Below are 12543 nucleotides of genomic sequence, written 5' to 3'. Positions count from 1 at the left end.
TGGTTGTCTAAAACATAAATAACAATTAAAAATGACATAAAGTTTTAAAAAATATAATTCATACCAGTATATATACAATATTTTCACAGATATTAATATGGGCACGGAGTCTGTCTTAATGTCCTTTCACTTTCACTATGTCAATGTCCTAAATGAAGAAGTTCCGATGCTGAATCTGCGTAGGTCATAAGGTTGATGATCCCGTCTAGGTATCGCTCCTTCAGGGTCTGCAGTCTCCTCTTGATGTTCGCGTACTTCTTTGTCGGTTGACGAATTTTTCCTCCTGCTTGTTTCTGGATCTGTAGAATTTCTTTGCCATTCTGGATGTCCTTGAAGATCTTGATGACAGTGTAGATGTTTGGGTGCGCGTGTAGGGCCATCCGCTTCAGCTTCCCGTGCCATGCTTCTAAGTTGTTATTGGTCCGTGGTCCAAGATGTAAATTTAAAGATGAAGAAAGATATTTAATTTCAATTTTTTTTAGAATAATATTTAATGATTATTTTATTTCACTGAAACATTTAGGTTATTAAAAAAAATCTGGTATTTTTAATTTAATGTCAGGTACATGCAGCCATTAGCACTATTTATTGCATTTTTTTTTATTTTTTAAATTAAAACCAAGACAATGTCGTCTACCTGTGAACCAAAGTATATACAGATAAATTCTACCTGTGGCTCAAAGTATATACAGGTAAAGTCTACCTGTGTTCCCTTAGAGGGCCCCATAATTGCCTTGACCAATTATTATTTTTAATTGAATAGTAGGCGTTCGGAGAACACACCAACTTGATATCGAACTTATAGTTTTTAAATACGTGACATGTTATTATACCAAAGAAAACTACATTGTCGGCTATGCTGTGGTTAACAAGTTAGTGATCAGACTTTGAATTGTACATATATTAAAATTATTATCGGTTTTATTTGATAGAAAATTGTTCTAAATACTTGTTGGCATTTTTTGTCTTCGCTAGGGGGTATTATTTTATCTTCTTATTGACTTCAATTGCTGATAAGTTGCTGACGATGACAGAAGAGGTTGAAGAGGGGTTCTAATATTGAAATAGCTCGTTACAGGATTGACTGTTTACATAACAATCTTAAGTGGTGCTTTGCCCGATTCTAGTGTCGACAAAAAAAAACTTTATGCTTTGGTTCTAAAGTTTTTATGGCAAAAAAGCGTATGATATTTGTAAATTTTGGCAATGACATTGATATGTCATTAAGATGTTCCGCAATAATTTTTGATAAGCACATTTGAATGGATTTAACATAGATTATCTTTCATATTTGGCACATTATTGAGCTTTAATTTTTCTAAATATTGTGTAAAATTTTTGGCATGCAAGATAAGTTCGACATCTGTGAATTTGTGAATAATCTCCATACGCAGTACATTGTTTTTCGTTATGTATGTGAGCGCATGTAAAGCAGAGTTCACCTAGTCAAAGTTTATATTATTTATTTCTTTCAGTTTTCTTTTTTTTTTCTTCATAAAAATCATCTTTTTTTTCCTTTAAACAAATAATGTGTATTGAATAAGTTAAATACATTTTTCGGTACTCTATATAAGATTGTCATTCGAAAAAGAAATCCTAATGCCCAATTTCATATCTCTCAAATGATATACTAAAAGGGCATACTACATTCGACATGCCATTGACGACGATGGCCAAAACCACGCCAAATCATTCCTTCGAAAAGCATTTGCACTATTCGTCCTTTATAACACGTTTGCGGATGTTTCATTTGCAAAAGTAAATCTTTTCCTATGCTTATAAAACACAATAAACTATAACAGTAACTTTTGCATATAATTTTTAGCGGAATATTAATTCTACCTTTAAATTAAATCGTCTACACTATTTTGCTCATATTATAAATAGTGGATATATAAACTCCGTTTGTCCGTTTGTCGTCGATACAGATAATACAATATATTATTCAAGCTTTGGAATAGAACATAATTTTAATGAAATCTCTTTCAAACGCTAATTTCTTTTCGTAATCATCGACGTCAAAAATATATTTATCATCCTAAAAATAAGGTTTCCATTCTCCCTTTTCTGTCCCATATTTACAAAAAGTGTAATCATTTGTAAAACGTGTCATATCATATAATCGGTGATTTTGTTTTGCTAAGGCACAATGAATTAAACATTATCCGAAGAGTTGTGTTCTGTGATCATTGTGCACCTTTCTTTGCAGTGAATGTGGCTCTTAACAAGCCAACATACCAGCAGTTCCCATATAAATCAGGCGACACCTCAAGCAATGCTGTAGACGGACTGAAGACAGATCTGACCTGGAATGGAGGACAGTGTGTATTATCAGATCCCAAAACAACTGCCACCTGGTGGGTGAACCTGACGAGCATTCACAGCATCCACCACATCACCATCTACTTTATGACAGACAATACTGAATGGGGTATTCATTTTAAAAACGTCTTCTTGAATTTTTTTGGGTGCATATCATAACAGATTTGTTTCTTTCCTTGTTTTTCTTTTGTACAAATAAATAAGTAGAACAAATGCGTTTACAAACACAAATGTCCAAGAGAAATGATATTTGTGTTGGAACATTTAAACAGTCGAACACACCGAAATGTTTTTTTATGATAGTTCCCTTTTTTGTACAGTTAAAATGAATTATAAATTGTGATTTCTTCGTCAAAGTAGATTTAACTAATGCATAGGTGGTTTCTAATTAAAACCAATGCATAAACACTGTGTGACATATTATGTTTATATATAGAGAATAATAACATAATATCAGCTCGAGGGCATTCGGCCTTCGGCCCTTCGGCTTATATTGGAATCTCGGGATGATACTGGAATACTGGATACTGTGATATGGAAAGAGTGTATCTATTATTATATTACTTACATACTTAGAGATAAAATTAAAAAAAAACATAATCTTCATTAAATTGATTTTATATATTATATGAGAGTAGTCTGTACATGTTTCAAATAAAAATGTGAGATGTAATTTTTTGTTAACCTTTCATGTAGCTACAAAACCGGAATTTCCTCAGCTTTTGAAATTAACTGCTCCAAAACATTAACTAGCATTTTAAAGTTTTCAACTGCACTTGACAATGTCGACTGTAACCGGTACCCACTGTAACAAATGTTTTATTTTTTATCTGTAAACATGCTCAAATGCCAAAACGAAATCAAGGCAGAGGAGTTCCGCAAGGGGGTAAGATACGGATATGTATCAGCCCTAGAGGGCTGATAACCTGTATCAGGCCCGGAGGCCGATACGTGTTTCGATGTTAATGCCATTTGTATCACATATGCAAAAAAACTGTATTTATAAGTATGTAATAAATTGTTTTATCTCATACGTGTGGCGTAAACTCCCTGTGTGATATATTTTTGCTTCATCAGCGGGTGAAGATTTATTTTAAACTTCCGGTGAGCACTATTTTTGCTTAAACGCTTCGGTAACCTAGATTGTGAAGATTTTTCGATCACTATTTCTACTACCAGACTATATATATATATATATATATATATATATATATATATATATATATATATATATATATATATAATGTGTTAAAGTTATCACGGTACTTCAATCTTCTTTTGCACTGTTCATTTTAGGACCCTCTAATCCATACACGTCGTCTTTTCTGGGATTCTCGTTGTATGTGTCAAATACTACGGATATGTCACAAGGAATATTATGTTTCAAAGACAGAAAATTTTCTACACGTACAATCCCTGCTGTGTTTAACACAACCTGTTCCATGCCTTGTCAATACGTTATATACTACAACGAGAGACTGATGAATGGTTCATATCATAAGAATTATTCTCCATTTGTCCAGAACAACCTATGCGAGGTTGAAGTATACGGTAATTGTTTTAGTTTTTTACCTCTTTTTTTCCATTTTTTTTGTTAGTTTATGTTAGTATTGATATCAAATTAATATTTATATTTGTTGGTATATTCTGCTCTTGCAAATACCGAAGCTTGATTTTACCATGCTTTGGTGTTTTTTTTCATGCATCAATTTCTTCATTTATTTTTACATCTTTTTTAAAGAATAGTTTGAATTTTTAGCTTACCTGAGCCAAATGATCAAGTGAGCTTTTCTGATCACAATTTGTCCGTTGTCTGTCGTTGTCTGTCGTTGTCGTCGTCGTTGTTGTAAACTTTTCACATTTTCATCTTCTTCTCAAGAACCACTGGGCAGATATCAAACAAATTGGGCACAAAGCACCACTAGGTGCAGGGAATTCAAGTTTGTTCAATTGAAGGGCCACGCCTTCTTTTAAGGGGAGATAATTGGGAATTATTGAACATATGTTGGTATTTTTCAAAAATCTTCTTCTCAAAAACTATTCGGCCTGAAAAGCTTAAACTTGTGTGGAGGCATCCTCAGGTAGTGTAGTTTAAAGTTTGTTCAAATAATGGTCCCCGGGGGTAGGGAGGTGCCACAATGGGGGGATCAAGTTTTACATAGGAATATATTAAAAAAAATCTTCTTCTCAAAAACTATAAGGCCAGGAAAGCTCAAATTTGAGTGGAAGCATCCTCAGATAGTGTAGTTTTAAGTTCCCTCAGGTCACGGTCCCTGAGGGTAGAATGGATCCACAATTAAGGGTTATATTTTTATACAGGAATATATAGAGAAAATCTTTTTAAAAAATTCTTTTAAAAACTATTTGGCCAAGAAAGCTCAAATTGGCGTGTAACCACCTCAGATAATGCAGATTATAGTTTGTTCAAATCATGGTCCCTGGGGGTATGGTGGGGCCACAAAGATAAATTTTTAAATATAGAGAAAATCTTTAAAAATCATCTTCTCAAAATTATTAGGTCAGGAAAGCCCAAATTTGAGTGGAAGCATCCCCGGATCGTATAGATTAAAGTTTGTTTAAATAATAGTACAGGGGTAGGGTGAGGCCACAATGGGGGTGAATTTTTACGTAGGAATATATAGAGAAAATCTTTAAAAGTCTTCTTTATAAAAACTATATGGCCAGAAAAGCTCAAACTTGTGTAGAGGCATCCTCGGGTAGTGTAAATTCCAGTTTGCAAAATCACAGTCCATGGGGGTAGGGCGTGGCTGTGATGGTGGTTTGAATTTTTACATAGAAATATATAGAGAAAATCTTTAAAAATATTCTGGGAAAGTTTTCGGTCCAAAACTCAGTACTTAGTGTGAACGCACAGGTTATGCAGATTTAAGTTTGATGAAACCATGATTCCCTAGAGAAAAGTGGGGCCACGAAATGGGGGGGGGGGGTTATATAGGAATAAAGAAAAGGAGGTTTACACGTAACAACAAAAGGGGCTTGGTATTTACCAAAAAAAAAAAAGAAGTGGATAAAAATTGGCAGTTTTTCAATTTTTTTTTAGCAAGATCTACTGTACTTAGTTGTCAAGATATTTTTGATACTGTAAAGCTAATTTGATTAGAATTAAGTCAATTGTTGCTCAGGTGAGCTATGTGGCCCATTGACCTCTTGTTTTCTTATTTTTGGGGGCGGGTATCTTATTTACTTGTTTCATTTTTTACCTATCATGGATGAAAGAATAAAAGAAAACCTTCTTAAACTTCTTACAGTAAATGCCAAGACCCGGGGGATGTAAATAAGCAAAAGGATGTTTAAACAATCTTATATCAAAGAACTGTAATATTTATACATGTATGCTACAAGATACCCATTTTACTAAACAAAATGAAAAAAAAAATGGTTAAAACGCTATGGGTTTATAAAATAGTTTTTAGTTCTTTTAAATCAAATTCTTCAGGAGTTGAAACTTTTGTGAATAATAATTGTAAATTTAAGTCCTTAAATGTAATACAAGATGACTCAGGAAAATACTTCATACTAAATGTAGAAATTTAATATATACCATTCCTACATATAATTTGTCCCAATAATGACAGGCCAAACTTTTATTCAGAAGTGGATAGAAAAATTGATGACGTATATAAGTCACATCACATTATTTTAGGAGGGATTTCATCTTTATATTAGATAAAGATTTTGATTCTATGAATTACCAAAATCTTGATAATCCTAGAGCCAGAACTGAAGCTAATTGACACACTTAACCTTAAAGATGTCTTCCGAGAACATTGTCCTTTTTGAAGAGATACACTTGGAGGGAAAAAAACCTATAAAGCAAGCTAGACTAGACTTCTTCATAATTTCGGAACCATCACAAACGATGTCACCAGTATTAAACATGAGAACATCAGATTATTCCTCTTTCTTATCCCAAAACAAAATAAATGAATTTGTGAAAAGGAAAAGGTATTTGGAAATTTAATAAATCACTCATAACGGACAAAAAATTACATCCATAGCTTCATAACAATTATAAATGACATAAAATGTCATTACTGTAAAACGAGAAAATTTGGCGCATACGTATTTTAGCGCAAACGCAAGTGCTAGTACATTGGCGCAATTATATTTTAACGCACGTCACCTTTCTTTAAAAAAGGAAACAAAAATGTTCTTGTTTGATAATCGATCACGCCCAAATTTAGTTTTGTGTTCACTCAAGCACGTGAACACAACGACTCAGACGTTTATCTCCCATGCACAGTAAACTGTCGCTGAAACAATACACTTACTTTTGTGTAAATCGTCAGTAGATAGATATGAAAACTTCATTTATTGGCGATGATATGTAATTTTGTTGGTAAACAAATTTGAGTTATCGGACATTCAATTTAACGTGTCGACTTGGATAACACTAGAAGAGTCCCGAAACTAAAAGTGAAATTGAATGCTACATTTACCATTAGTTTCGATCACCATGAGCGAATCTTTTTTACAGTTATTTTACATTAAAATAACACAAAAAGAGGTACCGTCTTGTTATCTTTATATCCACTAATCAGAGATCAAAGAAATAATGATCAACCATGTATTGTCAGCGTTAACGATCGCCACGCTTAATCACATTTTCACCTCGAGGCGTTAAATGGAAGTGGCATGGGGAGAACCCAATTTTCAAGGTGCTAATGAGAGATATAAAAAGCAATTAAAATTAAATTATTAAATCCATGTTTAGGCACTTGTACCCGATAACCCATACCGTTTACCTGTGTAATTGTTTAAACAAACAGAATCGACTGCATCTTATATTACGTATACGATCACTTCTATATAGCATTAAAAATGGACTGACGTTATTGTTTTGCAACTTGAAGAAATTTACTACATATGGAAAATCGTTGGCGCACTATTAATTTTAGCGCTCAGAGGCATTTGCGTCAAAGGCGCTAAAATTTGTAGTGCGCCATATTTTCTCGTTTAACAGTACTAATGCCATCTATATAATAAAGAAAGTTTCAGAACATTTCCCGCAACGTTATTTTTTACATTCCTATCCTATCGTATCGTGCGTGAATACTATTCTATCGTGCGTTAATTCTATCCTACGGTGCGTGAATTATCGTACAATTTTAAAGACCGGGTCTAGGGTATAAATAGCAGCCAATGAGGAAAATGGAGGAAATTTCAATTTTCTTCCACTTTAGAAAAGAAATATCTGAATTTACACTTCAGCAAAAACTATAAATTAAATTTTGTCATGCAACTTAAGTAAACTGAAAGGCATCTCTAGATAGTAAAATAATTATTAATGGTGCTTTACTACATAGAAATTCTCATTTTAAATTTTAAAGTGAACCAGAAATTCAAATTTCCTCGGATTTGATTGACAGATGTGCAATCGGCTTTTTGTTTACATCTCTAACGGAAATGTTTATTGCTATAGACGCACAGTAAATGGCGGACAGCTTGTCTTACCTCAAAATTGAATAAGACAAAGTGATCCTTGTTATTATTTTATTACTCTATTATCACTTTGGTAATCATAAACACAGAGAAAGAACGCACACTTGTGTACCGATGGAGAGTCAGTCCTGCAGCTTCACACTGACAGAGTCAAGTTCCCTTATCTATTAACGCAGGTGGCCTACCAGGTCACAGGCTCTAGCAGTATTAAATTATGAACATAGGTGATCAGATTGAGAACCTTTGTCACAGATCTCAGATTTTAGTTAAAAATACAACTTTCATTCAGGTGGGTATTGGATCTAGAATATAGCTGTGACACAGTATTGATGAAATTTTCCCCCTTCTTCAATGAAATATTATGTCTGTTTGGAAGTTCAAAATTTGATTTCCACCATATCGGACAGCTTCTGCTGGGTCTGCATAAACAATGGGGTTATTCCTAAATTATTGCTGTTCTGATGAAATCATGCACAATTAACGTTCAACAAAGTCCTGTAAATCATCAGTCTTCATCTGTCCTTCCAGAATATTACACTATCTTGGATCACTAGTTGAATCTTCTAAAACCAATTTATAATAAGTTGAAAAACTTTACAATTACTCTTTGTTCCAATTTATCCTCCGTGATCTTTTCGCCACCATTATTTGGATTACAGGAATGTTTTGGAGGAAATTTTATTAGGGCAGAGGTAAACAAAAAGTAAACTTGATCTTGTAATGTTCTACAGTGAATTACTGTTTGTAACGTTAACATCTGATTAAAAAAATTGTATATCAATAAATTTGTCAAATATTTATGATAATCAAAGATAAGGCCCATATGAAAAAGCATCAGGTAAATATAGTTTTACTTATTGGAACACCTCCCTGGAAGCTCTTTCACATTTTCAGATTTGGGGGCTGATTTATTAATTGACATTTGGCGAAGGGGGGGGGGGGGGGAGGGGGGGGATTACCCACTGAGTCAGGACTCGTGTGCATTAGCCTCTTGCACCTTCCCCACAGTGTTGTTGATAAGAGTTATTCTGATCAGTGAATTGTTTTTTTTTAAATTTACAGCCTTTTTTAAAATAATAACATGTATGTGAAAAAATGATGCTTACTATGATAGCTCTTAATATAAAAAAAGACAAAAGAGAATAAGCTATTCCTTGGGTGTGGTTAATTGTCTTAAACGTTTTGATGACCCTGCGATGAGTCAGCAGAATTGACGTAGGGTATAAATAGGAAGCGCGTCTGCACATAGTTGTTAGTCTGCTGATAGACGCAGAGGAGAGAAGACCTCAATCAGAGAGTAGAGATACAGCGATAATAGTAGGTACGGGTTTATGTTTCATTATCGAGACCCCAAAATTCTGCGGGTGGACCATTTGAAAAATTTAACAATATCATATAGACCGGGAGCAAAGGCTCAGAAATAAATAAGTTCGGACTAGGTTCAGAACAGGGTCTGAAACGGTGGTCCGAAACAGTACCCAGATAGCATCACTTTGTTGGGCCAACATTGGCTGTAGGTTGTAAGGTTAGCGTTGGCTTAACAGCGTTGGGCCAAGATTGGGCCAATGAACACTAGGCACATCTAACTTGAGTGTCAATGTTAGCTGGGAACGCAACTTTGGGCCAACATTTTGGGTCATGTTGTAAATTTACAATCTAAGTCAGTTGAGGCATGATATCCGTTCAACAATGATCCAGTTCAATTTAATTCTTCTCCATCCATCGTTTCATATAAAGCAATGGCGAGTTGCATCTTGAAACTTCATACCTCGTTTTATTAAATCATTAACTGAATTGAAAAATGATAACACAAAAAATGTGACCGCTTCTTGCTTTTTTAGGAAAATAAAGAAAATCCTCCTTGTTGTGAAAACCTGACCAAACACAATAGTCAGAATAAGATTTTCCACGAAGCTCCAAAGAATATTTGAAACACTGTGGCAAGAAGAAATCAAATAGTTTTGTTAACATCAAAATACATAAATTTATCTTTCAATACCTTTATGCGCGGATCTTGAGAATGGGGAGAGTTCTGAAAATTCTACACTGTAAAATTACGGAAAAAAAGTCCTTGGTCCTTCTCCTCCCCGAAAAAAATAGTTATTCTTAAGAACCCCCTGTAAAAATGTTGACGATCTTTACATATAACTGTATTTTCCCAAATATTGATTTGTGCTCTGTCATGAATTCTTTTTGAATTTACTGGGAAGGTGTAAATACAAACTTTACAACATGACACCTGTTTTCAAGTGGTAAGTTTTGTATTTTCACTCACCCTGTAAATTCAAAATTAACAACAAGACAGCTTGCCGCTTTCGTTAAATAGTATGCGTAAAAAAATTGTCTTTTGGCCTTCATACAGGGCATACAATCTGTGTAAATGTCGTCTTCAATGTGATTCTGTCTATATGTAGAGAATTATGATGATTAAGTTTCTCAAAATAAACTGCACATGCAAAAACTACATGCGGAGAATCAAATTATAGACAACTATAAGGATCTTAATTTGCCAATATAGTATCGTACATTTAGTAGGTATGTTCTTTTTATCGATCCAGTTGGCAAAGATGAACAAATATTAGTACAATGTTGTTCTAAGAAAAATTTGGAGGGGGGGATCCAAAAGTTAGACAACAGATGTGTATACATACTTTAATACGAAAAAGACATAACAGCATTTGCAATTTAGATCCAATGAAGTGATGCTGCTATAAAAATAAACGAAATGGTATCGATATGTTTTTACACATTCAATACGACGACCATGATAAATTACATTTCTAAGCATGCATCGCTAAATAGTTTAAATGAGAGTTACGCAAAGAAAAACAATCGATAAAATGTGTATACACATGTTCCAGACAATCCTCGAACAATTGATAAAAAGGGACAAAATAAGCTCCAAGAGCCCTCAATCCAAGACATTTTTTTCATCCACTTTAAGACTAAAGTTACATGTATTAGCCTTATTAGGCTTTATGCATTATTAGGAATATAATAACACACCATATCATCTAATTTTCATGCATATGGCGCGAGAGAAATTGTTTTTCACAAACAAATCTTCGTGAAACAAAATCTTATGTATATCGAAATTATTTGTCCTCCCTATTATGGGTCTATAGTCTTTACATTTTACATTGCACTATGGCAATGTTAAATGTATTGTTTTACATCGCGAGTATGACGCAGCGACGACGGAAGACCTACTCGTTATTATGCTACGAGCTCGTTTCTAGTTTATTTTCTTTCATTAATGTAGAATGTAGCCCAGGGAATTATGGAATTGACTGTCTACAGAAATGTGGTGAATGCCGAGGGAAGTCTCCGTGTAACAAGATAAACGGATCCTGTCCGGATGGTTGTTCTGCAGGATACATCGGTTCACTTTGTTCTGAACGTGAATATTTTTATGACATTTTCTCTGATTTTTTTTGGTTGGCAAAGAGAAGTGTCACTTCTTTGTTTCGGTTGATTAAATAAACTACATGTAGCAGACAATCAAATCGAATAAACGTCTCAAAGTAAAAACTTTTAGCGAGTATCCAACATTGTTAATCTTTATCTTCTATGTTTACTGAAAAAATACTGCCATAACCATAACAGATTATAATGTATGCGTCATTTGATGTTTAATGAATATACAATTTTCATGAAATGAGTTTAATAGCTCACCTAAGCTGAAACCAATGAAGTGATGCTGCTATAAAAATAAACGAAATGGTATCGATATGTTTTTACACATTCAATACGACGACCATGATAAATTACATTTCTAAGCATGCATCGCTAAATAGTTTAAATGAGAGTTACGCAAAGAAAAACAATCGATAAAATGTGTATACACATGTTCCAGACAATCCTCGAACAATTGATAAAAAGGGACAAAATAAGCTCCAAGAGCCCTCAATCCAAGACATTTTTTTCATCCACTTTAAGACTAAAGTTACATGTATTAGCCTTATTAGGCTTTATGCATTATTAGGAATATAATAACACACCATATCATCTAATTTTCATGCATATGGCGCGAGAGAAATTGTTTTTCACAAACAAATCTTCGTGAAACAAAATCTTATGTATATCGAAATTATTTGTCCTCCCTATTATGGGTCTATAGTCTTTACATTTTACATTGCACTATGGCAATGTTAAATGTATTGTTTTACATCGCGAGTATGACGCAGCGACGACGGAAGACCTACTCGTTATTATGCTACGAGCTCGTTTCTAGTTTATTTTCTTTCATTAATGTAGAATGTAGCCCAGGGAATTATGGAATTGACTGTCTACAGAAATGTGGTGAATGCCGAGGGAAGTCTCCGTGTAACAAGATAAACGGATCCTGTCCGGATGGTTGTTCTGCAGGATACATCGGTTCACTTTGTTCTGAACGTGAATATTTTTATGACATTTTCTCTGATTTTTTTTGGTTGGCAAAGAGAAGTGTCACTTCTTTGTTTCGGTTGATTAAATAAACTACATGTAGCAGACAATCAAATCGAATAAACGTCTCAAAGTAAAAACTTTTAGCGAGTATCCAACATTGTTAATCTTTATCTTCTATGTTTACTAAAAAAATACTGCCATAACCATAACAGATTATAATGTATGCGTCATTTGATGTTTAATGAATATACAATTTTCATGAAATGAGTTTAATAGCTCACCTGAGCTGAAAGCTCAAGTGAGCTATTCTGATCACATTTTGTCCTTCGTCCGTCTGTCTGTCCGTCTGTACACTTTTTACATTTTGAA

At 33.9% G+C, this 12543-nt stretch overlaps 1 protein-coding gene across 4 annotated transcripts in view; it reads left to right on the top strand.

The window, feature by feature from the left end:
- Positions 1 to 12543, top strand: part of LOC105345670 (uncharacterized) — a 43352-nt gene that overhangs the window by 24648 nt on the left and 6161 nt on the right. For all 4 annotated transcript variants that reach the window (XR_010707558.1, XM_066065866.1, XM_066065861.1 and 1 more), the window contains exons 2-5: positions 2210 to 2431; positions 3619 to 3873; positions 11048 to 11185; positions 12043 to 12180. Coding sequence is in view for 3 of the 4 variants with exons in the window: in XM_066065866.1 (XP_065921938.1) it covers positions 2210 to 2431; positions 3619 to 3873; positions 11048 to 11185; positions 12043 to 12180 (753 nt within the window). In the remaining variant the exon portion in view is untranslated. The remainder of the gene's footprint in view (positions 1 to 2209; positions 2432 to 3618; positions 3874 to 11047; positions 11186 to 12042; positions 12181 to 12543) is intronic.

Source organism: Magallana gigas, chromosome 1, assembly GCF_963853765.1.
Source record: "Magallana gigas chromosome 1, xbMagGiga1.1, whole genome shotgun sequence".
Classification (NCBI taxonomy): Eukaryota; Metazoa; Mollusca; class Bivalvia; order Ostreida; family Ostreidae; genus Magallana; species Magallana gigas.
Note: the sequence above shows the minus strand (reverse complement) of the source record. Positions and strands in the feature narration are given on the sequence as shown.